The following is a 27,936-nucleotide window of genomic DNA, read 5'->3' as shown; positions in this document are numbered from 1 at the left end:
CCTAACAGATTAAATCTACAAAGACAAAATTATTCTGCACCTGACTGCTGCAGCTCTAACTTTGAAAACTGTGTTACCTATGAAACTGTGCGTATACTTTAACACAGGGGTAGGGATCCTTTTTTCTGCCAAGGGCCAGAAAAAAGGTATCTGTGACATCATTTGCAGGTCATACAAAATTATCAACTTAAGACCGTGGCTCACTTGGTTAATCCTCTGCCTTGTGGCGTTGGCATCCCATATGGGCGCCGGGTTCTAGTCCTGGTTGCTCCTCTTCCAGTCCAGTTCTCTGTTGTGGCCCGGGAGGGCAGGGGAGGATGGCCCAGGTGCTTGGGCCCCTGCACTCACATGGGAGACCAGGAGGAAGCACCTGGGTCCTGGCTTTGGATCGGCGCAGCGCCAGCCGTGGCAGCCATTTGGGGAATGAACCAGCACAAGGAAGACCTTTCTCTCTGTCTCTCTCACTAACTACCTGTCAAATAAAAAAAAAAAAAAAAAAAAAAGAAAAGAAAAGAAAAGAAAGAAGTTAGCCTGCTATAGATTGAATTTGGAGGCCTAACAATTTCATGGGCCTTAGATGGCCCATAGGCTGGACCTTCCCTACCCATGCTTAACATAACTAGCTCTTTAAGATAAAAATGACAGCAATGGAGAAACTGCTGATTGTGTTCAAACAGATCCCTGTTCTGTCAGAAAACTGAAGCTCTATGTGGAACCTGGTGGGTATTTTATTCTAAGGAGGAGGGGTATCAAATTTTGGGTGGTGATACCCAAATTAGCTAAATCAAAGCAGCAGCATTTTTTTTTAAAGGCAGAACAAATTCTACTGCCCCAAATTACAAATGCAAGGCAAGGAGCTTAGTACACCAAGGAACCAATTTTCTCTCACACCACAGGTTGTCATCAGCTTCAAGTAGGCAAAAGGCACACACCTAGTGTAATTCTTTAAGTGCTTGTTATTAAGTCTCTTTCCCCCTAAGGATCAACTTTCACTGCAGTTTTCCATAAACTCTCCTTTTGATAGGAGCTGTTAAATAGATCCACTGTTCACCTGTCCTATATTTCTCTATCTAGACTAAAATGAAGGTAACAGAATGAGGGTTCTAGCATTCAGAATGCTCTCAACTGGTGACACGAAGGAAGAAACCTATAGTTAAATATCCCAGAGATTTATTTCATGTTTGCTTGAATACATTTTATATAGAAAGGTTGGGATTATCATCATTTACTCTCGGTGCCCCTGGCAAATCACATGGAGGCACTGAATTACAAAGGGGTGCCGATTTGGAGACATCAGAAATGGAAATCACAAGCCCAATTTTAGGACTGTTCTTAGCTTAAAGGTTTGTCTCTAGTGAAATTAGGCCGCTCCCTTAAAAAACGCTCAATCTGTTGGAGGTACTGTGTGAAAACAGCAGACAAATAGGAGGGCATTTCATATGTTCTGGTCTGTTGGAAAATTTAAATACTTGGAAATAAAAAAATTCAGCTTTGAAGTTTTCAATACTGGAAAACTTTCAAGTCTAGGGTTTGCCACCAGGAAGGGCTGCTTTGTGTTCCTTAAACTGGACTACTTCCCAGAGTTAATCTTCAGCTTTCGCTTCCATTTCTTCTGCATCGTCATCTCCATCCACTTCCGCATTTTCTCTCTCGAGCCTCTCCAGCTGCCTTGCAAGTTCAGTCTCATCTGTATCTGTGACCACTTTGGGCTGTGAAACAGGCGTAAGTTCAAAGTGAAGTAGTTAAATAGTGTACAAATTCAATTTCAGTACTACTACTGCCTAGTGTCTTAATTTTAACTTGTAAACAATTCTCTAACAACTTTATTCACTCAAAAAAAGTTGATGCATTATTATTTGAGGCAGACACATCAGATGTCCAGTAAAAAAATGCATCATCTGGCCTCAAAATACTCTTCTAAAGGTTTCATTATACATACACACATGTATGTAGAGACACAGAGAAATTAGGCTTCATTCTTGAAGAGAGGAGGGGAAGATAGGAGACTACTCTTGCTTCTAATCTTGAAATCAAACTTTAAGCATACCACATTTCAATTCTGACAGTAAAACATTTCTCCCTGTGGGGAGAAAGCCTTAACACCATTGGGGGCAACAGGCCTGAATAACCATTGCAAAATTTGATATTCTAGAACTGACAGTTTTTAATTACCTATTGAAAACCCCTAAAGGGGCCCCAAGTCATCAATTAATTTATGCTCAGCAGATTGTAATCCTAAACGTATGGAGGCACTTCAACAAGTTCATGGATTTTATGGAATTAATGATTTTTTTTAAAGATTTACTTATTTATTTGAAAGTCAGAGTTACACACAGAGAGAGAAGGAGAGGCAGAGAGAGAGGTCTTCCATCTGCAATGGCCAGAGCTGCACCAATCCAAAGCCAGGAGCCTGGAGCTTCTTCTGGGTCTCCTACATGGATGCAGGGGCCCAAGGACTTGGGCCATCTTCTATTGCTTTCCCAGGCACATTACTAGGGAGCTAGATCAGAAGTGGAGCAGCCGCATATGGGATACAGACACTGCAGATGGTAGTTTAACCCACTATGCCACAGTGGCAGCCCCAGGGTGTCTGGATTTGACTGCTCACTCCAGGGACTTAAGTTCCTGCCAATAACAGGGGAGACCTGAATTGCACTTCCAGCTCCTGACTCTGGTGTTGACCATTGTGGGCATTTGGGAAGTGAACCAGAGGACAGTAGTTTGCTCTGTATGTATCTTTCAAATAATTTTTAAAAAAGGATAGGGGACTGGCATTGCGCCATAGTGGGTACAGCTGTCACCTGCAGTGCTGGCATTCTGCATGGGTGCCGGCTGCTCCTTTTCTGATCCAGCCCTCTGTTAATGTGCTTGGGAAAGCAGTGGAAGATGACCCAAGTCCTTGGGCCCCTACATCTGTGTGGGAGGCCCGGAAGAAGAACCTGAATCCTGGCTTCGGATCGGAGCAGCTCTGGCCATTGTGGCCAATTGGGGAGTCAACCATTGGATGGAAGACCTCTCTCTCTCTCTGTTACTCTGACTTTCAAATAAATATAAATCTTAAAAAAAAAAAAAAAAAGAGAGAGAGAGAGAGAGAGAAGAGACCTTCCACCTGTTGGTTCCCTCCCCATTTGGCTGCAGTGGCCACGGTTGGGCCAGACTGAAGCCAGGAGCTTCATCCTGGTCTTACACGGGGGTGGCAGGAGCCCAAGTACTTGGGCCATCTTCTGCTATTTTTCCCAGGCTATCATCAGGGTGCTGGATTGGAAGTGAAGCAGCCAGGACTTGAACCAGCATTCATATGGAATACTGGCATTGCAGGTGGTGGCTTTTAATGGCCATGCCACAATGTTGGTCCCCTACTTATTTATTTATTTTTTTTTAAATAAAAAAGCTTTATTTATGGGGCCAGCATTTGTAGCACAGTGGTAAAAGCCATGCCACCTTCAATACTGACATCCCATATGGTTCCTGGCTGCTCCACTTCCGATCCAACTCCCTGCTGATGTGATGGCCTGTTTTAAAAGTAGCAGAAGATGGCCCAAGTATTTGGTCCCCTGCTTCCCACCTGGGAGACCCAGATGAAGCTCCTGGCTTGGTGCCCCAGCCCTGGTCACTGCAGACATTTGGGGAGTGAACCAGTGGATGGACAATCCCTCTCTCTGTGTCTCTCCCTCTAACCCTTCCAAATTAAAAAAAAAGAAAAAAAAAGTATTTGAAAGGCAGTATGATTTTGGGGGGGTGTGGGTAGAAATCAATGATTTTTCATCCACTGGTTCACTCCTGAAATGGCTGGAATAGCTAGGTCTGGACTAGGCCAATGCCAGGAGCCAAGAACTCCATTCTGATCTCCCACATGGATGGCAGGTGCCCAAGCACTTCCGCCATCTTCAGTGTCTTCCCAGGCACATTAGTAGGGAGCTGGATTGGAAGCCAGCTGCTGGAACTGGAATGAGCATTGCAATGTAGCAAGAATGGGCAATATCTGGTCCATGTGAATTGTATAAAGCCCCTGAAATCATCTGGCCTGGCCCTGCCAAAGCAACTGCAGGTGTGACTCGAGATTCAATAAATCTACAGCAGGTTAATTTTTAACTTGATAATTCTGTATAGCCCACGAATGAAACTATAAATACCCAGATGGACATTCACAGAAAAAAGGTTCCTCACCCCTTTGGGATGCTGGCGTCGTAAGCAGTGGCTTAGCTTGCTGCAGCACTATTTGCCAGCCCCTAAACTCATACTTAACATTCCATTTTCCATGAACTTTTTGAAGTGCTCTTGTATTTGATGTTTTAAAGGGCAGTGATTAGGTATTTTACAGAGCACATTATTTGCCATGATTTAAATTCTATAAAGACTTTAGGAACAAAGTAAAAATGAAGGTCTTGAGCTCACCTCCATTTGAACATTAAACACTCCCCTCTTTTCCTCGATCTTCTCTTTGATAACAGCCATAGCTTGATTGAGGACAGAGAGACCTTCTGTTCTCTCTAGGGTTGTGGTAGTCATCACGTATCGAGGAGGAGCTATTAGATTAATCTAAAAGAGAAATAAAATTCAATTATGAGTTTACCTACAAAACATAACAATTAGGATGTCTAAAAATTGTGTTATTAATTTGTGGCATTAACAAATCACCTCAAAACTCCCAATCCTGTAGATGTGCAATTTGGGACCATTTGTCAATGTAGTAATAATTAATAAAGTAACCTAGTCCAGTAGCATAAACAGAGCATTGCAATACAGACTATGAAGAATTAATTATAGCTTCTGGCTGGCACTGGTGGCTAAACTAGTCATTTCCAGCATAATGGACACTTTGGCTCTAAGCTAAGCCCACAGAAGGAATTCTAAAAGATTGTGAATAACAGCCATCCAGCTTATTGCTAGAGTCAGAACAAACTTCACAGAGGTTGTTTGTGTGCAGTTGAGAGAGAAGGCTAGCCTTTTCAAGGTACTAAGAGCATGTGGGCATTACATCTCTTTACTGAAGTTAGCAAGAGGATTCCCCATCTACTGTGACAGCAGTAATCACAAAAAGCCTACACATTCCCTAGAAATAGCACCAAGAATCACGGTTCAATTTCAAGGACAAATCACTTTTGTTATGAAACACGATCACAGAAAAAAAATCCAAATAAGGATCTCATTTGGTTTCAACATTTCATCAGGGAGAGAGAAAACTGAGGACTCACTTTGATGGGCATGGTTTCCGTAGAACAATTCAAACCTGCTCTCAGGGCTTCTTTCACAGCATCAATGCCTTCATAACCATAACACGCCACTTCAATATCTAAAATTACAAAAATTCAAAAGCTAACACAAAAAACCCAGGAAGGATTACTTAAAGATTTAAAAGATATCAAGAGATGAGGTAGATACACTAGCATTCAAATAATTATAAAGGCTTTTATCACCTTTTAATTAGCAATCAATCCCAGTTATTAATTTTTACAATGAAAAATATCTAAATATACAGTGAAATAGTAACTTTTAATCCACATCAAGTCACCTAATAACAAAATTACAAATGATAAATATATTTAATAAACACTTTAAATTTTGGTTACGACTGGGTTGAAGTACCGATTCCGACCTCTCTGAAATTAGTTTCTTGTTTATAAATGGAGATTAGGAGGGTGTGAAGGCCGAGTGAAATAACCACTGCGGTGTGTCTACAAACTACAGCCCCTCTGACTCACTGATTCTACTTTTGGGAATTGGTCTTGAAAACTGTTGTATAAATGTGTTAATTATTAAAAAAGATTTATTTATTTGAAAGGCAGAGTTACAAAGAGAGAGACAGAGAGGGGTCTTCCATTTGCTGGTTCACTCCTCAGATGGCCTCAATGGCCAGAGCTGTGCTAATCCAAAGCCAGGAGCCAGGCGCTGCTTCCAGGTCTCCCACATGGGTACAGGGACCCAAACACATAGGCCATCTCCCACTGCTTTCTCAGGTCATAGCAGAGAACTGGGCTGGAAGAGGACCAGCTGGGACTTGAACTGGCGCCCATATGGGATGCTAGCACTGCAGGCAGTGGCTTTACCCGTTACACCATAGCGCTGGCTCCCAGTACATTTCTTTCTTTCTTCTTTAAGATTTTATTTATTTATTTGAGAGGTAGAGTCACAGACAGTGAGAGGGAGAAAGAGAGAGAAAGGTCTTCCTTCCACTGGTTCACTCCCCAAATGGCCACAATGGTTGGAGTTGTGCCGATCCTAAGCCAGGAGCCAGATGCTTCTTCCCGGTCTCGCATATGGGTGCAGAGGCTCAAGGACTTGGGCCATCTTCTACTGCTTTCCCAGGCCATGGCAGAGAGCTGGATTGGAAGAGGACCAGCTGGGACTAGAACTGGCGCCCATATGGGATGCCGGCGCCGCAGGCGGAGGATTAACCTACTGCGCCACAGTGCCGGCCCCACCTGCGCCAGTGCATTTCTTTTGTTCGTCATTGTGGAAAAAAGAACTAACACCACTTAAACACTCATCAAAAGGGGACTGGTTTGTTAAAGCTCATCCGCTCTCCCAGCCATGAAAAAGAATAAGATCCCTATGTTCTTTCTCATGGAAGGGTATCCATGATATTCTGGATGGAAAAAGGTTAGTTTGACCAATCTTTGTAAAAGCAAATTTTTTTTTTTTTTTTTTTGACAGGCAGAGTGGACAGTGAGAGAGAGAGACAGAGAGAAAGGTCTTCCTTTGCCGTTGGTTCACCCTCCAATGGCGGCCGCGGCCGGCGCGCTGCGGCCGGCGCACCGCGCTGATCCAATGGCAGGAGCCAGGAGCCAGGTGCTTTTCCTGGTCTCCCATGGGGTGCAGGGCCCAAGCACCTGGGCCATCCTCCACTGCACTCCCTGGCCACAGCAGAGGGCTGGCCTGGAAGAGGGGCAACCGGGACAGAATCCGGCGCCCCGACCGGGACTAGAACCCGGTGTGCCGGCGCCGCTAGGCGGAGGATTAGCCTAGTGAGCCGCGGCGCCGGCCGTAAAAGCAAATATTTAACGGTTTTTCTGGTACATACAAGTATTTATAAAAAATCATTTACCTGCTCGAATTTTCACAGCCTGTGGGGTCAAACGCCTATTAATATTATTAATGAGTACTTCCCGTTCATCTTCATTCAAATCTAAACTATCCAAAATAGATGGATCTCTGATTTAAAAGACAAAATAAAACAAAGGGTCAAGGTTATAGTACCAGTAAGTGTAAAACAAAACATACTATATCATGAAATAATGCACACACCGAAACGCATGGGCTTTGGGGTCAGAAATATTAGTTTTGGATTTTAATAACTGTGTAACTGGGCCTTTTCAAATGGTAAAATTGAGATGAAAATTTCACAAGACCGTGGTGAATACTAAATAAGATAAGGCAAGTAAAGCACTTAGCAGGGGATGACAAACAGAACACAATCAATTACCAGTAGAAAAAAATTACAGAGATCTGACTAAAACAAGAAACCTAATGTCTCCCAACACATCTGACATCCCACTATAATTAAGGTTTTCTATATAATTAGCAGCCTTTGCTTCAAGGACTTTGTAATCTAGCTTCAAAAGAATGAAAACAAGGAAAAACTTATAGAAACCAACCAGGAGAGGAAAGTGTTACTTCTAGTTAGTGCAGTTAGGAAGGATTTTGTGCAGAACTTTATCTGGCTCTCCTCCCAGCTGCCACCGACAGGGGTCAGAGTCTCAGTCACTAAATGTTGACCACGTGAATGACTAAAAGAGTGGTGCTTTCACAAGCACAGGCAGAATCACTGTAAGAAAGTTATATTAAGAAAGGAACGGCATGGGCAAGCATCAGGGCTAGAGACCATGGGTCTGGTAAAGAATGAACGGCAACAAAATTTAGGTGAAGGAAACTTTCCAAAGTAATAAGATAAGCCAACAGATGTGTCCACAAAGCAACAAGAGAAAGGAAGGCAAATGAACAGAAAATGGGCAAACGAGATGCTCCACAGAAGAAATACAATTAATATGAATAATATTTCCATTAATATGAAAAGTTATTAGGAGTGCACAAAATAATTAGGAGTGCACAAAATCACAAAATGCCTGCTGTATGTCAATCAGATAGTAAAATGAAAACAACAAACCCCAAAGCACAAAACCCTATACATTTATACATAAAATGTTGGCAAGAATGGGGGAAATGGATTACCTATCCAATTGCTAGAGAATATAAATTGCATAATTTTGAAGTATACTTTGGCAAAATCATGTCAGCTTAAAGACAATACAATCAACCCAATGATCGGATTCCACTCCTAAGTATTTATTTTAGAAACTCTCAAACACATACACATGGAGACATGAACAGAATATTCAACACAGCATTGTTTGAAAAACAGGATGTAAGGGAAAAATACCTCAATATCTCTCAAAGGGGAAGAGAGAGAAAACATAATTCTCACAATGAAAAACAACACAGAAATTAATATAAAGTTGCTATATTGATAGCAATTTGGAGAAATTTTGCTCCACAACAGCATTATAAGTAAAAATACAAGGGCTGACACTGAGGTGCAGTAGGATAAGCCTCCATCTGCAAGGCCGGCATCCCATATGGGCGCTGGTTCCCTTCTCAACTGCTCCTCGTCAGATTCAGCTCTCTGCTATGGCCTGGGAAAACAAAGGATGGCACTTGGCTCTTGGCTTCAGAAAGGCCCAGCTCTAGCTGTTGTGGCCATTTGGGGAGTGAACCAGTGGACTGAAGATCTCTCTGTCTCTCCCTATCTCTGGCCATAACTCTCTTACTTGAAAGACAGAGTGACACAGAGAGGGAGATATCAATCTTCCACCTGCTGGTTCACTTCCCAGTGCATTCAACAGCCAGGGCTGGGCCAGGCTAAAGCCAGGAGCCTAGAATTCCATCCAGGTCTCTCATGTGGCTGACAGGCACCCAAGTACTTGAGCCACATCTGATGCCTCCCAGGTACATTAGCAGAAGCTGGATGGGAAGCAAAAGCAGGACTTGATCTAAGGCAACCTGCTGCACCACAACATTTGCCCCCAAATCAGCTTATTTAAAAATCTATTCATGTATTTGAAAGAAAGGCAGAGAAAAAGATCTCTCTCCAACACCGGTTCACCCCCTGAATGCCTGCAACACGTAGAGATGAGTCATGCTGAAGTCGAGGGCAAGCAACTCAATCCAGGTCTCCCTCCTTGAGTGATGCAGGAATCCAAGTGAACCTACTGGCACTCAGGATGCACAGTAGAAGGAAGGTGGAATTGGAAGTGGAGCTGGCCCTTTACCCAGGCTTTCCAAACTGGGATGTGGATCTCTTATCTGAAATGCTTGGGACCAGAGGCATTTTGGATTTCAGATTTTTTTGGAGTCTGGAACAGTGTGTGTGTGTGTGTGTATGTATATATGTGTGTGTATGTTTAAACATGTTTAAACTTGTGTCCTATCCCTAAGATAGTTCATTACATGTGTGTATGTATATATGTGTGTGTATACATACATACACACACACACGTAATGAACTTAGGGATAGGACACAAGTTTAAACATGAAGTTTGTTTATGTTTACCTTATAAACAGACCCTGAAGGTGATTTTCTTTTTGGTAGTTTACTGAGAGGCAAAATGCAATTTTTCTTTTTCTTCTTTTAATTTGAAAGGCAGAGACAGGGTGCTCCCATTCACTGATTCATTCTCCAAATGCCTGCACTGACTGGGATAGAACCAGGTGGAAGAAATAGCCTAGGTGTCCTATGTGGGTGGGAGGGACCAAACTATATAAGCCATCACCTGCTTCTTCCAGCTGCCTGCTAATGTGTACCCTGGGGGGCAGCAGGCAGTGGTTCCAGTACTTAGGTCACTACCACTCACATGGGAGACCCAGACTGAGTTCCAAATTTCTGGCTTAAGCCCAGCCCTTTCTCAGCTGAAAGCATCTGGGGAGTGAGCCACTAGACAGAAGGTCTCTCTGCCTTAAAAAAAATTTAACTGAAAGAAAAATATTGAAGAGCATGCAGCAAAGAGTTAGCATTTGTTAAATAAACTTGGACAGTTGTGACAGAGAGGTAAAGCAAGAAAAGAGTGTTACAGTAAAGGGAATAACACAAGCCACAGCGTACTGGCAACCAAGGGGGAGCAGGAGACAGAAGCTTGCAATGTAAACTGGGGCCAGATGACCGCAAGCGAAGCTAAGAAATGCACTGACCGAGTGCAGGACAGACACATTAAGCAGTGCTTAATGGTAAGTAGCACAGACTGTGGATGGATTCAGAATGGGCTTAAAACACTGGCTCCACAATTTGTTAGTAGTATGACCTGAACAAATTACTTAATCTCCAATGTTAACTATTATCATTACTCCCACTTTTCCCACAGTGTGATTAAAAAAGAGTGTTACACAAGGGTAGTAGACAGGAACAGATCTGGCACCTTGGAGGGTTGGCTTGTTGGTGCTTCTAGTTCCCAGGTCCCACCTGGCTATTCTGAGCACCACAGGGACCAATATCTTGGCAGCACAAGGCTGGACATGAATTCAATCAGTGCAGGGTAAGGCTGCTCACGGAACGTGAACATCTAGGAAGGTGAAGGTGCCAAGACAGCAAGCGCAGAGAACTGAAGAAGTCTGGCTGTTAAAAGAAGAGAATGTAGGTGCTTGCTACAAAGCAATGCAGGGGGAAGACTGAGAAGTTTGTTTTTTGGTATGAACTGAGGAAACTAATATAATTTTTTGCTTTTTAATTTGAGAGGGAAAGAGAAGAGAAAGGGCGCCCATCCACTGCTTCGACTCCTCAAATGCCCACAATGGCTGGAGCTAGGCTGAGGCCAGGAGCTGGAAACTCAAACTATGTTTCCTGTGAGTGGCAGGAGTCCAACCACTTGTGCTGTAACTGTTGCCTCCCAGGGTGTGCATCAGCAGGAAGGCAGAATCAGGGGCAGAGCCGGGACTCAAACTTAGGAACTCTGATTAAGGGATGTGGATGTCCAAGCAGTGTCTTAACCGCTAAGCCAAATGCTCTCTCCTCCTGAGAATATGTTTATGCTCTTGGTGCAAAAGCAATAAAGGTAAAGGCTAAGAACCAAGAGAGGCAGTTAATGGATGCAAGAGATCCCTCAGCAGCAGTTGGGCATGCTAGGTAAGATTAGTCTAAGAGCAGGAAGGATATGAATTTCCGTGTGACAGGAACTCAGGAAGAAATGAGAGGTGGAACGGGGCTAAGTCTGTTCAGTGAAAGAAGTAGAGGAATACTGGTACAATGGATTCTATTTTCCTTATAAAGTTAAAATAGGCATTGAGAAGTGCAAGAGCATGAAGCTCTAAAACAGACACTATAAAAACGGGAAAGAACGGAGCAGGAACACAGAGAATGTGTGGCAGCATCAACCTGCAAGACTAATCTTTCCTAGCACGCCCAAAACTAGATGCAACAGAAGGAAAAACAGGACAAAAGTTTATGATACTTGTAAGGAAGCTATTGAAACGATAGGTCACAGTGTGCCTCTGCTGGATAAGCCAGGGAAGAGCACAAAACAAAAACAAACTAACCCAGGCAGAAAAAAGGTTTGGAACCAGAGCCAAATCAAGAAGAAATCTAACTCTGTGGGAGCTGGAAGGAAAGAAGGCTGTGATAAAATAATAGAATGTGTGAAGTAAAGGCTTCAGAGGCAAAGCACACTCTGGTGGTAAGACCCAAGGTGAGGGGCCATCTAAACACAAGCTGGCAGTGTGCACTGAAGGCCAAAGGAACTGAGTGACCCAGCAGATGGGAACTCTTTCTTTCAAATACTAAGAAAATGACATAAAGAAAGGTGTTCTTACGATACTGCATGTTTAAACGCATCGTAGGCACCGTATCCAGGTCTCTTGTACTTATCATCAAAGACCCACGCAGTTCTCTGGAACAGGCTTTCCAGTTGCTCATCCTTGGTGTATTCTAACACCTCAGCAACATGACGAAGAATGCTATACACCTAGAAACAAAATGAAGAGCTCAACAATTCCAAGATGGGAAATCTATAAAACTAGGTATTTTTACATTGGTAGATAGTATAACTTGACTATAGTAATTCATTAACAATAAAAGAGCTCTGTTCTTTCTCCACAGAGAGATATTCACACTATCATAATAATGAACCCAAGTTGGTATACTTAGTAGAAGTAATACATAATTTAGTGTCCTAAGACCTGGACCAAGTCTTGACATTGGACAAATTAACATATCTGAATTTGTTTCCTCACTTGAAAATGGAGATACTAGCACCTCTTCATCTTACTGAAGGGATCTCTGTATAGGTCAAATATGTTTGTATACAAATACTAGGAGTAGACAATTTAAATAAACATGTATTATTAACAATTATCCTTCAATCTTACCCAATAGCCAAATTCCTTTTCTAACCTCCTAAAAATACAGGGCTTATAGAAGAGAAAGTTTTATTTATTTCATTTAAAAAGGAGGTTTTCAGATTAGTTAAATTAATAAGGAAAGGTACTAACAGTGACTGTTTCATTTCACCATCTTATCCGGATAAGATCTGTTAACAAAGTCATTTTAACAGCATCCTAAGCAGACAAAAAAAACGCGCAGTTTTCCTAGAGCAGTGCTTCTCAAATTTGATGGCACCCAGGATTCTACAGTTTTAATAAGCAGTCAGGTGATGTCAATGCTGTTGGCTCAGTGACTACATTTTGAGTGGTAAGGACCTATCAGAAAGAGATTTTACAGATAGTGTTTCCAAAAGTGCAAACCACACTGCAGTAACAGTAACAAATACATCTGTAAAACAAAGAGAAAGATCTGGGTAACACTCTGCTGGCTTTCAGACCTTTACTCTAACTGGGATTAAGCAAGATTTAAAAATCTTTCCTTCATTCAAATATTATTTCTTTAGCATTTTATCTTGAGGACAGAACATGCATGGAAGAAGAGGACAAAAGACATGAGAAAAGGGCAAAGATAAAAAAAAAATGGAAACAGTATCGTCAAGAACTGAGGATCCAAGGAGCAAAGGATAATTTACATAGGACCTAAGAACAGAGAAATATGTTAGAAGAAATATGAATAAAAGGGCTGATTTTGATTTACTAGCACTTATTGTAGATGAGCAGGAAATTACAGCAAAAATAGTAAGAAAAGGAAAAGAAATAATCCTAACAAACTGGGAAGAAAAAAAAAGTCCTATTAAGAGGCGGCTGCCTTTTCATGGATTCAGACATCTTGAAAACTTGCTCATTCTTCACATACAACAGCTGGTAGTTCCTTCCTCTTATCCCACACCAGAGCTGAATATCAAGAATGCTGTTAGGACACTCCAATGAGAAATGAACTAAGCCAGCTGAAATCAGTTAATCGGACCTGAAATGGCTTCAAAACACTACCTTCCAGAACTCATTCAAGAATACTAAATCTTAGTAAGCAATACTTTAAGGTTGTAGTCTCTTGAAATAAAAAACACTGTAGAGTTGAACTTTTAGAATTTAAAATTTTCAATTGTATTTCCAGGTAATATATGACGGAAAATAGCACAGTTTACAAAAACAAAGCAATACAAACAAAACCGCACACACACACACACACACCCTGTATCAGTTTTTGCTTTTCATTTTTCTGTCAGGAACAATTCAACTCATTATTTATTAAACACACAGGTGAACTAATGTGATCCCAAAATGAACTTACAGTTTTAGATTTTGTGAATTTGTCTTCACATTTGATTGCCTCCTCCGGAGAAACTCTTCTTTTGGACAAGTCAATATATCCTATGAGAAATTTTGAAAATAAAATTATCTCTATTCAGGTGTCCATATAACAAGTGGCAATTCCCCACCTAAAATCACTCTAACAAAATTCTGTATGAGAAGTACAAGAAGATAGTATTTGGGGGCTGGTTTTGTGGTATAGCGGGTTGAGCTGCTGCCTATGAGCCAGCATCCCATATGGGTGCCAGCTTGAGACCCAGCCTCTCCACTTCCTATCCATTGCAGTGGGAAAGTCTGAGAAAATAGTAGAAGATGGCCCAAGTGTTTGGGTATGTGCACCGACGTGGGGAGACCTGGAAAGGCTCTGGGCTCCTGGTTTCAGCCTGGCCTTTATGGTCATTTGGGGAGTGGACCAGTAGATGGAGGATCTTTGTCTCTCTCTCTCTCTCTGCCTTACAAATAAAAATGTCACCATGGTATCTGGTTTATGATTTACATATAACAAAATTCACTTATATAGTTCATGTAGCCACCACAATCAAGATCCATCAACTTCCAAGCCACCATAAACAAAAATTTCCATTTCACTTGCATTAAATGCCCACAGTGGGATCTCTGGGTTGTAGAGTAGGTATGTTTAATTCTAACTGCCAAATTCTTTCCTCAAGTGGATATTCCATCTTGCATTACCATAACAATGAGCAACAACTCCAACTGCTCCACATCTATCAGCTGTTTTAAGTCAGTCTAACAGAGATGCAGCAGCATCTCACTGTGTGGTATTAACTTGCATTCTGTTGACTAATGATGTTCACCATCTTTTCATGTGTACACTTGGCAGCCATTTATCTTCTTTGCTTAAGTGTCTGTCTGAATTTTTTTTTTGAAGATTTTGCTTAATTTGAAAGGTAGATGACAGCATGGAAGGGACAGAGAATGAGAGATCTTCCATCTGCTAGGGCTAGGCCAGGCCAAAACCAGAACTCCACCTGGGTCTCCCATGTGGGTGGCAGGGGTCTGGGCCATCTTCTGCTATCCTCCCAGACACACTAGCAGAGAGCTGGATCAGAAGCGTGATAGCTGGGACTCAAACTGGTGCTCCAATATGGGCTGCTGGCACTGCAGGTGGCGATTTTAGCCTGCTGTGCCACAACATTGGCCCCTCCTCAAATCTTGCTCATTTTTTAAAGGATAGTTTAGGTTTAATATATATTCATATATATATATATTTAAACAATTCTTTAAATTTTCTGTTTTTTTTTTTTTAAATTCTGTTAAGTTTCTTAAAATAGTATTTTTAATACTTGATGAAGTCCAGTTTATTAATTGTTCCATTTATGGTTCAACACTTTTCTGGTGTTGTATCTAGGAAATCTTTGTTTAACCCAAGTTCATAAAGATTTACTCATTTTCTTCTAAAAGTGTTATTTATAGTCTTAAATTTTTAAATTTAGGTCTATGATCCATTTTAAGTTAACTTTGTAAAATGGGAGATAACCCAAGGTTCTTTTGTTGCATATGGACATCCAGTTGTCAGCAAGACAATTCCTCAGGGCAGGCATTGTGTAGTGGGTAAAGCCACTGCCTGTGATGCAGGCATCCCATATGGACCCCGGTTCACGTCCTGGCTGCTCCACTTCTGATCCAGCTCCCTGCTAATGGCCTGGGAACTGCAGCGGAAGATGATCCAAGAGTTTGGCCCCTGTCACCCACACGGGAGACCCGGATGAAGCTCCTGGCTTTGGCCTGTCCCAGTGCTGGCAGAGGCAGCAGCAGCAATCTGGAGAGTGAACCAGTGGATACAAGCTCCCTGTGTCTCCCTCTATTCCTTCAAAATAAATAAATAACTCTTGAGAGAGAGAGACAATTCTCTACTGCCTCTGTACCTTTGTTGATGACTGAGTAAACATAAAGTGTGGAATGTTCAACAAAATCAGCATTCCATACACTTCACTTGGTCCTGCTTCGTCATCTTTTTTACATATTGCTGCATTTTATAAGCTTATATTTTATCATACATCTTGGCACTGATGCTCATCATAGGTTTGGTAATTTTCTCGTTTTAGAAATAATGTCTTAGTTTATTTTAAAGGGTAAGAATCATTATTTTAATATTTGAAAAGGGGAGTGGGGAGATACTGTGTACCTTCTGGTTTACTTCTCAATGTCTGCAACAGCTGGAGCTAGGCCAGGCACCTGGAACGCAAGGAGTCTGGAACTCAATCCGGGTCTCCCAAGTGGGTGGCAGGGACACTACTACTGGACCATCCTCTGTCTCTCAGGATGTACACAGCTGGAAGCTGGATCAAAAGTGGGAATGGGATGCAGGTGTTCTAAGCACCAATGTAACTGCTGCACCAAGTGTCTGCCTGGGTCATTTGCTTACTAGGCTTATGATGATGGACTCATGAAATTATCAGGGAAGTGTCCTACCTCCTCACCTTTTAAAAATTTCATATAAGGGTACGTCCTAAAGTTTGTGGAAAGATGGAATTAAAAGAAAAATTCTGGTGTAAAATATTTTTGAAATCCACGAATTTCTTTCCATACTTATTTCCCAAAAACTTTTAAAAAAGATTATTTATTTATTTGTAAGGCAGTTACAAAGAGAGGGAGACAGACACACACAATGTCTATCCCCTGTTCATTTCCCAAATGGTCCCATCAGCCAGGGCTGGGCCAGGCCCAAGCGAGGAGCCTGTAACTCCATCTGGATGCTCCAGGAGGATGCAGAGGCCCAACTACTCGGCCCACTTTCCACTGCTTTCTCACAGGTATTAGCAGGCAGTGGGATTAGAAGTGGAATGACTGGGACTGGTATTGGTATTCAAATGGGATGCTGCTGGCGCTGGCAGTAGCTTAACCTACTGTGCCACAATGCCAGCCCCTTCACAAAGTTTCTGAAATCCCTATACCTGTGGATTTCAATTTTTTTTTGTACCAAAATCAACTCATCTTTTGATTCCATTTTCCCATGAACTTTCTGAGATACTTTCATATAAGATTCTTAGTATTTTTGCCTTAAATGTTTGAGATAATTTGTTGGTGAGGCCATCTGGGCCTGCTGTTTTCATGATGGAAAACTTATGTTCAATTTCTCTAGAAGATACAGCAGTATTTAAATTTTTCCTTTAATGCTGTATCAGAGTGAGTTGAATTTTTCAAGGAATTTGCCCATTTCACTTGCTGAAATTATTGGCATAAAGTCAGTGATACTTGCTTAGCCCTTTTTAATGCCTGCAGCTTCTGTAGTAACAGCCCCAGTCTAATTGCTTAGCTGGCCTCTACTTTGTTTGTGAAGAATGTATTTTTTTATGCATTTCTTTTCTTATTTTTTTTTAAAGATTTATTTTATTCATTTGAAAGACAGTTACAGAGAGGGGTCTTTTATCTAATGGTTTACTCCCCAGATGGCTGCAATGGCTGGAGCTACAACGATCTGAAGCCAGGAGCCACGAGCTTCTTCCAGGTCTCCCATGGGGGTTCAGGGGCCCAAGCACTTGGGCCATTTTCTATTGCTTTCCCAGGCCACAGCAGAGAGCTGGACTGGAAGAGGAGCAGCTGGGACTAGAACTGGCAACCATATGGGATGCTGGCGCTTCAGGCCAGGGCTTTAACCCACTGTGCCTCAGTGCAGGCCCCTCTACCCATTTATTTGCAAGTAAGTATACTTCTCATAGACAACACTGTGGACTCTTAGTCTTTTAAAAAAACTTAAAAATCATTTTATTACTTTATTTCAAAGGCGAGGAGAAGGAGAGAAAGAGAAAGAGAAAATCTCCCCAAAGGAAAAGTTGGCAACCTAGTGCAGGACTCTTATGTGGCTGGCAGAGGCCCAATTACTTGAGCTCTACTGGCTGCCTCCCAGCATGCGCACTATCAGCAGGAATATGGAACAGGAAGTGGAGACGGGAAGTGAACCTAGGCATCTGACACAGGATGTGGGCATCCCAGGCAGCGTCTTTACTGCTATGCCTGCCACCTGGGTCCTGCTTTTTAATCTAACAATCTCTGACTTGTTGTTTGGCTTATGTTTAATTATTGATATAACTGGATTCAGATTTATATTTTAAATATTTTCTATCTGTTCATTCTGGTTTTGTTTCCCCTTTCCTGACTTTAATTTAACTGAAATTTTTTTTACAACTTCAATTAAATTTAACCTTGGCTTTTGCTTACTCCTCTATCTATCAGTGATTATTTTAGGAAATAAAAATATACTCTAAAGTTTCTTTTTTAGAATCAAACTTGTATCTCTCCATGTAGAATGTAAGAGTTATATAGCTCTATTTATCATCCTCATCCTGGCCTTCATATTTAGTTGTCAAATCTATTAAGCCTGCTTTAAACAAGGTTCTATATGTGAGATTCCTATCTATTTGGCATCCATTCACCACAGAGCCATATGGGATAGTGATGCTGCAGGCGGAGGCTTTAACTTGTTGCGTCACAGTGCCAGCCCCAAAGCCTTGTCTGTTAATTCTAACGTCTGGATCACCTCTGGGATAGTCTTTACTGCCTGCCTTCTCTTCTGTGTAGTTCGTATTTTCCTGCTTTGTATGTTTAGCAATTCTGGACTGTATCCAGGACACCACGAATATCTGGATTCATTTATGCTTTCCTTAACATCGGATGTTTCATTTTAGGAGGCAGGTGAACTGTCTGAACTTAGAACTCTGTCTCCCAAGTGAGGAAACTGAAATTTGTTAGCCCTTTTATCCTGTTGGGCTGCCTGGAGTCTAACCTATGTATCAGTAGTTCAGAGGCCAGCCACAGATTTGGGCACAACTTATATTTGGACTTTGGGACTCTCGTTTTGTGTGTGTCTTTCCTCTAAAACCTGTCATTACCATCACTTTCCACCTGCTGTAGTTGTCAAGAGCTCTTGTCTCTGGTTCTCAAGCCTGCAAGACTTCAGAGCCTGCTTTTGCTTGTTCTCATTGTTTTTAGGTAGGCATTTTAAAATTTGCCCAGGGTTTACAGCTGTTTCTATCCAACAGGACCTGAGTCCCTGGTATTAAACACATCACATGATTCAGATTCTGTTCTGTATAAAATTGCACTGTGTGGCTATGCCATGATTTATTTAGCCAGTCCTCATTTTGGCTGTTTCTTTTTTTTTTTTTTTTTTTTTGTTAATTTTAATTTTTTTTTTTTTTTGACAGGCAGAGTGGACAGTGAGAGAGAGACAGACAGAAAGGTCCTCCTTTGCCGTTGGTTCACCCTCCAATGGCCGCTGCAGCTGGCGCACAGCGCTGATCCAAAGGCAGGAGCCAGGTGCTTCTCCTGGTCTCCCATGGGGTGCAGGGCCCAAGCACTTGGGCCATCCTCCACTGCACTCCCTGGCCATAGCAGAGAGCTGGCCTGGAAGAGGGGCAACCAGGACAGAATCCGGCGCCCCGACCGGGTCTAGAACCTGGTGTGCTGGCACCACAGGCAGAGGATTAGCCTATCGAGCTGCGACACCAGCCTGTTTCTTGTTTTTAATTAATACTCTTCAAATGCTACCATGGGAATATTTTTACATGTAGCCATTATACTTATATGAGTATACCTTTCCATTTTTTTCTGAATATACTTGAAAATATATTTGATTCCTTCTTTTGTATATGCTTTTTATACAGTAAAAAATTAAACACACAACAAGACACTATCCTAGGTCCTATTAGGGCAGTAATGTGAAGATTTACCCAAGTTTAAGAACGGTCTCAGTATTCAAATAGTTTAATAATTTTGTCAAGCTACAAGCAAGTCATATTGAAATATTTATTACCAACAATGTGCTACTTCCTAGAGAACATAAAATATCCTCTAAGTGTAATATCTATAATTATACTCAGGAAAAATTAAAATATGTCAGTATGTACAATGATTACTTGCAGAAATGAGAAAGTATCAAACTGGAAGGCTGGGGAGATTCAGAAAGACAAGTTCTGTCAAGGTCACTGATATGTCGTCTTTCAAGCATGATGGTAATTACTTACCTGAAACTAACACCAAATAAATTATAGTGAGATGGTTGAAACCAAAACCCAGTTAATGGGACTGTACACTGTGTTTAGAAAATAAAGTGCTCACAAAGGTGATGATTTACATGGGGTCCACATAAAAGGCACCGCCTGAGTAAAAACTGAATACCCACTGTATACTCAACACTGTCTAGGGGACAGAAATGCAATACTGGATTTAAGGTGTGTGTACACACAAACTGCTTTGTGAAAGCTTATGAAATGTTCCTAAAATCCTTTACCTTTGCCCAGTTTTCATGCTCACCCAATAATCTAATTACTAATTATTATTAATCTAGCGTTAAATAAGCAAAAGACAACCGATGCATTCATACCCAGCAGTGCAGATGGATGAACTGCTATTCTGGTTTACTTAGTCACTTCCCTAAGTTTGGTCAGTGTGAGTGCATCACCAAGATCCTTATAAAACCTGGGAATACAATTCAAGTTATCTGGCCCAGAGAAATGAATCTTGGGCTGTACTAATTAAACTACTACTAACGTAAAGAGGTGAGGTCTTATTTGGATGGCTCATCGGTATCCTTCTCTAACAACTTTGCATGCTGAAGAGTTTAGGTACAGAAAGAATTATCTTTCACAACTTGCAAACAGAAGTCTGGAATTTATATTTTAGATTTTTTTCTTCACGTACCTTTTTCTTTGTCCACTCTAATGACAACCACACATTCATTCCTGCCGATTCGGATGAGTTTATTTATGGAACGAATACGCCTCCTGGATAATTCACTGAGAAGAATCATGCCTTCAATGTTGTTGTATTCCAACAAGCTGACATAAGCCCCCATTTCAGCAATGGATCTTACATTCACCATCACTACATCTTCCACCTCAGGAAATTTGTGTTGATAAAATCTACAACTTAGACCTGGCATTCTGCAATTTAAACAAAGAAATAAAATCAATGCCTTTAGTTCAGATCAAAATAAAGAAATGCCCGTGAATTTTCCACATACTGCAACTGAAAATAATTCTTACCTCTCTCTCTTTTAAAGGTTTAATTTATTTGAAAGGCAGAATTAAAGAGAGAGGAGAAACAGAGACATCTTCCATTTGCTGGTTCACTCCCCAAATTGCCACAACGGCCAAAGCTGGGTCAGGCTGAAGCCAGGAGCCAGGAGCTTCTCCAGGTCTCCCACACGTGTGGAGAGACCTAAGGACTTGGGCCATCTTCCACTGCTTTCTCAGGCACATTAGCAAGGAGCTGAATGGGAAGTGGAGCAGCCAGGACTTGAACCAGCACCCATATGGGATGCTGGCGCTGCAGATGGTAGCTTAACCCACTGAGTGACAGTGCTGGCCCCTTTCTCATCTCTTAAATTTCTTAAATGGCACCAGAAAAAATAGATGTTCAAGAAGGCCACTTTAATTTGTTTTGCTCCACATTTCTGAAAGGCTTGGGCAATTCTCTGGCACCAGTTTCAGATGAATCATAAAACGTAATGACGAGTACTGAAGCACCCTGAGACGCAGGATTAAAGGAATACTCAGGAGGAAAGCCCTGCTTCAACACCACCACTTTCAGGAGCACTAAATGACGGGAAGCACCAGCACTCTTATAAATCTATCAGCAAAACTCGAGCTACTCTTCTTTTTTGTTTTTAAAGATTTATTTATTTGAGAGGCAGAGCTACAGAGAGAGGAAGAGATGGAGAGAGAGGTCTTCCATCTGCTGCTTCACTCCCCAAATGGCCGCAACAGCCAGAGCTAGGCTGATCCCAAGCCAAGAGCTTCTTTTGGGCTCCCCAAAAAGTCCTTGGGTGTAGGGGCCCAAGGACTTGGGCTATCTTCAGCTGCTTTCCCAGGCTATTAGCAGAGAGCAGGATCGGAAGTGCAACAGCCAGGACTTGAACCAACACCCATACAGAAGGCTGGTGCCATCCCCAAAGTTACATTTTTTCCAAGTTATCTAAGACTATTTATGCTACCCACTGTATAAAAGAAAGAATTTTCTAATTTTCCTAAGTCTAAATTAATCTAAAAATGATATACCTTATCATTTATTATAGCCAAAGCTCTAAGATATCACAAGTCAAGGAAACAAAAGCTAACATTTTATTAATCAGGAAACATTGTTTAATGAATATATATGCTCTTCTCATACTACTATTCCCATTTTTTCTTTTGTTGAAGAAGTATACCTAATCTTGACAACGGTTCATACATCTTCATTATCTTCAAGTTGCTCTTAACCTCTAGGCACTACAGATATTTTTAGCACCAAACCTTTCATGACCTACAAGCCTGAAGTAGAAGTGCATTTTAAAAAGGAAGCTCTCAGACCAACAATGGCTGATGATTTTCTTTTTCTAAAAGATTTATTTATCTGAAAGGCAGAATGACAGAGACAGAGATCTTCTGTCTACTGGTTCACTCCTCAAATGGCCTAACGGCCCAGGGCTGGGTCAGGCTAGGCCAAAGTCAGGAGCCACAAACTTCATCCAGGTCTTGAGCCATCATCTGCTGCTTTCCCAGGCACATTAGCAGGCAGGTGGTTGGAAATGAAGCAGCCAGGACTAGAAACAGTACTCAGATACTGGATGCTGACGCTGCAAACAGCAGCAGCTTAACCCACTGCACCACAACACTGGGCTCTGGCTGATGATTTTCATGTTTTCCTGTTAACGTTTTTACTGCTGAGAGCTCAGAAGACAGGCAGTAATAGAACCCAAAGGCCCAAAAAGAATTTGTGAAAATTCACTTAACAAATTGTTTTTTCTAAATCACTTAATTGGGTAATTAAGGCTGCTAGTACTTGACCTTAGAGGTATCCAGCTAGCTCACTGAACATGAGTGTCTGCTCCAGTGCTACCTGATACCCACAAGCACCACCTACTGGGAAGAGACAGGTATATATATATACATGGCTTCATCACCTACAGGGTCCATATGATTTGGCTCCTGCCAGTCTCCTTGGGGTGTCACTTCCCCCCTATCTTATAAAGAAACTGAAGCACAGGTTAAGCAGTCTCTTTCATATAGATAAGAAGCAGTAAAGAGTCAGGATTTGGGGGCAGGCGCTGTGGCACAGCGGGTAAAGCCACCGCCTGTGGCACTGCCGTCCCTACTGCTCCACTTTCGATCCAGCTCCCTGCTAATGCGCCTGGGAAAGCAGCTGAAGATGGCCTACATACCTGGGCCCTTGCACCCGCATGGGAGACCCAGAAGAAGCTTCTAGCTCCTGGCTTCAGACCAGACCAGCTCTGGCCATTTTGGACAACTGGCGAGTAAACCAGCAGATGGAAGATCTCTCTGACTCTCTTTCTCGCTCTCTCTCTGCAACTCCGCATTTTAAATAAATATTTAAAACAAAGAGTCAGGATTTGAATTCAAGAAGTCTGGATCCAGAGCGTGTTCCTATCAATCTGACTGTATTTTTCTCTTAATATTATAGATATATTATAATTAGAAACATCTTACATACGCCAAAAGCACTGCTAATATATTCAGTACTGGAACATGTCTCAGACTAGTGGAAATTACTAGTAACAATCTATTTAACAATAAAAAGCAGCATACTAAACAGTGGAGAGGTATTTTTGGTGTAGCTTGACAGAACAGGGATTTAGCAAATAAAGGGAAGGAGTTTGTCAATGGCCAGAATTACCCACTAACAAACAGCTGAGCTGGCTGTTTCATTAAACAGGCCTTTTGGGAGGAGGCAGTGGTGGACAACTGTTGTCAAATACCTAAATGTGAAGTACTCACACTTGAGAGCTAAAAAAAGCTTCAAATTGGGTATCAAAATAAATCACAGAAATATGTAGCACAGTTTTATGCAATTTAACAGGAGTTACTCACATTCACTTAACCAAGTTTCTCTAAATAGTGAGGGTGATACTGTTGTGGAAGCAAGGCTTAATTTTTTAAAATTTATTTTTATATATTTGAAATGCAGAGAGAGATTGTCCATCCACTGGTTCACTCCTCCAATGCACACAGCAGCCATTTGCAAAGTCCAGGTTGAAGGCATCTCCCACATGAATGGCAGGGACCTAACGAGCCATCACCTACAGCCTCCCAGGATACATATTAATTTTTTATTTGACAGGTAGAGAGAGACAGATCTTCCTCCCGTTGGTTTACCCCCCAAATGGCCTCTATGGCTGGAACTATGCTGATCCGAAGCTAGGAGCCAGGTGCTTCTCCTGGTCTCCCATGGGGTGCAGGGCCCAAGCACTTGGGCCATTCTCCACTGCCTTCCTGGGTCACAGCAGAGAGCTAGACTGGAAGAGGTGCAGCCGGGACTAGAACCGGAACCGGCGCCCATATGGGATGCTGGTGCCGCTGGCAGAGAATTAACCAAGTGAGCCATGGTGCTGGTCCCCAGATACACATTAGCAGGAAGCTGGGCTGGAAGTGGAGGCAGGACTCGAGCCCAGGCTCTCTGACGTGGGAAGTGGGCTTCTTAACCATCGAACCAAACCCTAGCCCTGTAAAGCTTAATCTGATGATTAAAAACATACACACAGTGTAAAAAAATCCTGGAGGGAGATAGGGATATAACTTTAAGGGGCAGGAGTGTTTTTGCAATATACAGGGTGAATAATGGAACACCGCCAATGCAGCATTCAGGAAGCACAAGAACACATATCACAAAGCACCTGCACATTGTCTGAAAGATCTTCAAAGTACTGCTTTTGCCGGCGCCGTGGCTCACTAGGCTAATCCTCCACCTTGCGGCGCCGGCACACCGGGTTCTAGTCCCGGTCGGGGCACTGGATTCTGTCCCGGTTGCTCCTCTTCCAGACCAGCTCTCTGCTGTGGCCCGGGAGTGCAGTGGAGGATGGCCCAAGTGCTTGGGCCCTGCACCCCATGGGAGACCAGGATAAGCACCTGGCTCCTGCCATCGGATCAGCGTGGTGCGCCGGCCGCAGCGCGCCGGCCACGGCGGCCTTTGGAGGGTGAACCAACGGCAAAGGAAGACCTTTCTCTCTCTCATTGTCCACTCTGCCTGTATAAAAAAAAAAAAAAAAAAAAAAAAGAAAGTACTGCTTTTATGAAAAGATAATTTTCTTGGGGGCTGGATTCTAGTCCTGGCTGCTCCTCTTCCAGTCCAGCTCTCTGCTGTGGCCCAGGAAGGCAGTGGAGGATGGCCCAAGTGCTTGGGTGCCTGCACCTGCATGGGAGACCAGGAGGAAGCACCCGGCTCCTGGCTCCTGATCAGTGTAGCTCCGGCCGTGGCAGCCATTTGGGGGGTGAACCAACGGAGGGAGGACCTTTCTCTCTGTCTCTCTCTCACTAACTCTATCTGTCAAATAAATAAAGAAAAAAATGGAAAGAAAAGGATAATTTTCTTGTAAGGTTTTTTTTTTAAACCTTTTTTTTCCTTAGCTGAAGAGAAATCACATGATTTATCTGGCCCTTTCATCATTTTCATAGCATCTTGCCTTATTTTATTTGGTCTCCAAAAACAATGTTGAGTCAAACAAGTATCACGCGTCATGGTGAAATCTGGGAGCAGCCCTAAATTTGGGTTCCAGTCCTGCGCACCTGCCTCTGAGGTGTGGTTGTCTGGGAAGGTGTCCCTTTTCATCTCTGGTTTCTCCTTTGTGCCATATACTTCACAGATGTGATGGGTCTATCCAATGCAATCAAATGTATGCAACAACATTTTAAAAAGTGTAATGTGTTACACAAACATAAGGTATTAAAAGGCAAAGGAGGGACAGGCATTTAGCCTAACCTTAAAGATGCTAATTAACATGCTTGTGTCCCAGACCAGAATGCTTGGGTTCAATACTTGGCTGATCCAGGCCTTGGGAAGCAGTGGGGATGGCTGGTTATTGGGTTCCTGTCATCCATATGGGAGACCTGGGTTGCCTGGGCCTACTACAAGTCATTTTGGAAATTTAGAGAGTGAAATTAGTGAATGCTTTCTTTCCCTCTCTCTTTAAAAAAAAAAAAAAAAAAAGGCAAAGAAGTATTATTTCCATTTTGTAATTTACTGCATTAATCAATTTTCCCCCCAGTACCTAAGGTGTAAATATGGAGTAGGAAACAAACTAGTAAGCAAATAATTACAATACAGAGTACTAAGAAAGCAGCACAGTGAAGCAATCAATTATCAAAGAATAGAAATATTAAACGTCCTCCTCAAGGACAAATGCTTAATACAGACTAGAGCAGGAGCTAAATGTAAGTCTTCTGACCTTACATTGAGGGCTTCTCAGAGTCTCAGTGTGACAGAGGACAACACTGTTAAGGTGTTCTGATGCAAAAAAATCCATCTTTCAAAATATCTTAACCCAACTCCAAACACCTCACATTGTATGTTTGCCATATGACTTTTTTTAAGTGTTTACTTACTTATTTAACAGGCAGACAGAGATCTCCCATCCACTGGTTTACCCTCTAAACGCCCCAAGGGTCTCCCACAAGGACAGCAGGGACCCAAGTACTTGACCTATCACTTGCTGCCTCCCAGGGTGCCCACGAGCAGAAAAGCTGGAATGCGACAGGGCCAGTGCTTGAATCCACACACTCCAGCACGCGGGAATCCCAGGCAGCATGTTAAACCCCATGCTAGCTGTCTGCCCCAGAGCTGCCTCCTCACACGAGCGCACAGGCAGGCACCGTCCGGGGCACAGGAAGTCGACATTTCTCTGCAGGGTAGGATGTGCTACGTGACGATTCTGTCGGCTCCAGCACTTACTCAGCAGCTGTGCTCTCTCTGAATGCGAGTTCTAGGCACAGGAGTGCCGCACGCTTACCTGCAGCTGATACCGGAAGTCCCACTCAACTGCACAGTCTGAGAATCGGTACCTGTCACTTGACGGGAAGCAAACTGAGGTAGGAAGCTCTATTTAAGTAACCCATGAGAGTCAGTTAGAAGTTCTTTTTTCCCCTTAACTAACAACTCAATAGAGGGGAGAAAAAAACAAATCGAGACGTCTCCGCTGTATTACTTCTCCAAGAAGTGTTCCCTGCTGAACAAAAACTGTATAAGGCAGGCTAAGTTTCAGGGTTACAAGGATTTGGGGTGAATTCGTATTTAAGCTTAGTCTTTCCCTACCTTGAGCTTTTCGTTACGACTAACTGTACGACCAGAATACTACAAAGATCCATCGTTAGCAGGATACTGCAAACCGACAGTAACAGTAAGAGACTCCTGGGTCCCAAGATTTAGTTTCAGTTCGAGTTGTGACTCATCCTACAGAAATGCACAACTAGAGCGAAAAGGCAATAAGGCTACGTTCTCAAAAATCAGATTAATAAGGCACTTTATGGGCCCAGATGTTCTCAACACCTATCCTTAGAGAAGAGATTGGTTTGATTTCAAAAAAAAAAAAAGATGCAAGCTGGGAGCCGGAAAAAGCAGAGCTGGGCGTCCCGGGGGCGGAGGCAGGGTGGCCAGGGCCCCACCTCGGGGGAGCCCCACTTTGGGCATATTGCAGAGGCTGTACAAGCCACTCGGCCCAGGACACAGCCCGAGGGTGGCGGCCGCGGTGTCCACACTTCCCGCGCAGGCACGGGAAAGGGTGGGGGCTTCGGCCCGGGGCCTACCCTCTCTTGACCACACATGTCAGCGGACACAACCCAAAGCGAGATCTTGGAGAAACCGAGCCACGCGGTTAGCGACCTGAAGTATGCGTGTGAATCCCACACCGGGGTCCCGCGTCGCGCCTTCCAATCGCAGAGATCGGACTTGATCCAGCCGCACCAGCCGCCGAACCTCAGCGTGCGCTTCGCTCAACTCCACCGCGCATGCGGAGCCGCCTTGTCCCGCGCAGGCGCCGACAGACTAGCGGCGCTCTTCACAACTGACTATAGAGCGTGGGTCCTCCGAGTACTATGATTCCTAGGAGATCCTGAAAAGCACGTTTTCTCAGGATCTTTAATTTTTGCTAAGTAACTTTCAAGGCCCAGGGACGAGGTGGGACCATAATTCCTTGCCCTTGAGTAGGAATCCTCGCTGTAAGTTTTCGCCAACCATGAGATGGCGCTGTGACCAACGACGTAAAACGGAAGCAGAGACAGAGTGTCCTCTTCTCTCCTTTCTCGCTCCCCCTACCCCGGCGCGTGCTGCGATCTGCGCAGTCGCGGGAGAGTTGGGCTGAGGAGGAGTGTGGGGAGGCGAACCGGAAGTGAGAGGTAGTTCCGCGGTGCGCGCGCCTCCACATCCGGGCATTGCCCTCGTCCAGCACCCCACCCCTCCTCGCCCTGACAACCGGAAGCGGAAGTGAGCGATGGGTATCCTCGCTGCCTCTTAGCAACGCGCGGGGTCATCTGACAG

General features: G+C 43.0%; 1 protein-coding gene across 2 annotated transcripts; it reads right to left on the bottom strand.

Moving 5' to 3' along the window:
* Positions 1-1,153: 1,153 nt before the first annotated feature.
* EIF2S1 (eukaryotic translation initiation factor 2 subunit alpha) lies at positions 1,154-27,825 on the bottom strand. Of its 2 annotated transcripts, none has more exons than XM_002719515.5 (8): positions 27,283-27,825; positions 20,335-20,576; positions 13,655-13,734; positions 11,794-11,945; positions 7,046-7,152; positions 5,196-5,293; positions 4,396-4,539; positions 1,154-1,709 (listed from the first exon to the last, which is right to left on the bottom strand). In XM_002719515.5, exons 2-8 carry the CDS (start codon positions 20,573-20,575, stop codon positions 1,584-1,586), a joined length of 948 nt encoding a protein of 315 aa, XP_002719561.1. In that variant the 5' UTR covers position 20,576; positions 27,283-27,825; the 3' UTR covers positions 1,154-1,583. The 2 variants fall into 2 exon arrangements, with proteins under 2 accessions (XP_002719561.1, XP_069921225.1); XM_070065124.1 differs by lacking the exon at positions 27,283-27,825 and adding an exon at positions 24,537-25,615 and having other exon boundaries at positions 20,335-23,828.
* Between the last annotated feature and the right edge of the window lie 111 nt (positions 27,826-27,936).

This window comes from Oryctolagus cuniculus, chromosome 20 (assembly GCF_964237555.1).
Source record: "Oryctolagus cuniculus chromosome 20, mOryCun1.1, whole genome shotgun sequence".
Taxonomy (NCBI): Eukaryota; Metazoa; Chordata; class Mammalia; order Lagomorpha; family Leporidae; genus Oryctolagus; species Oryctolagus cuniculus.
This window is presented reverse-complemented; position numbering and strand designations above follow the sequence as displayed.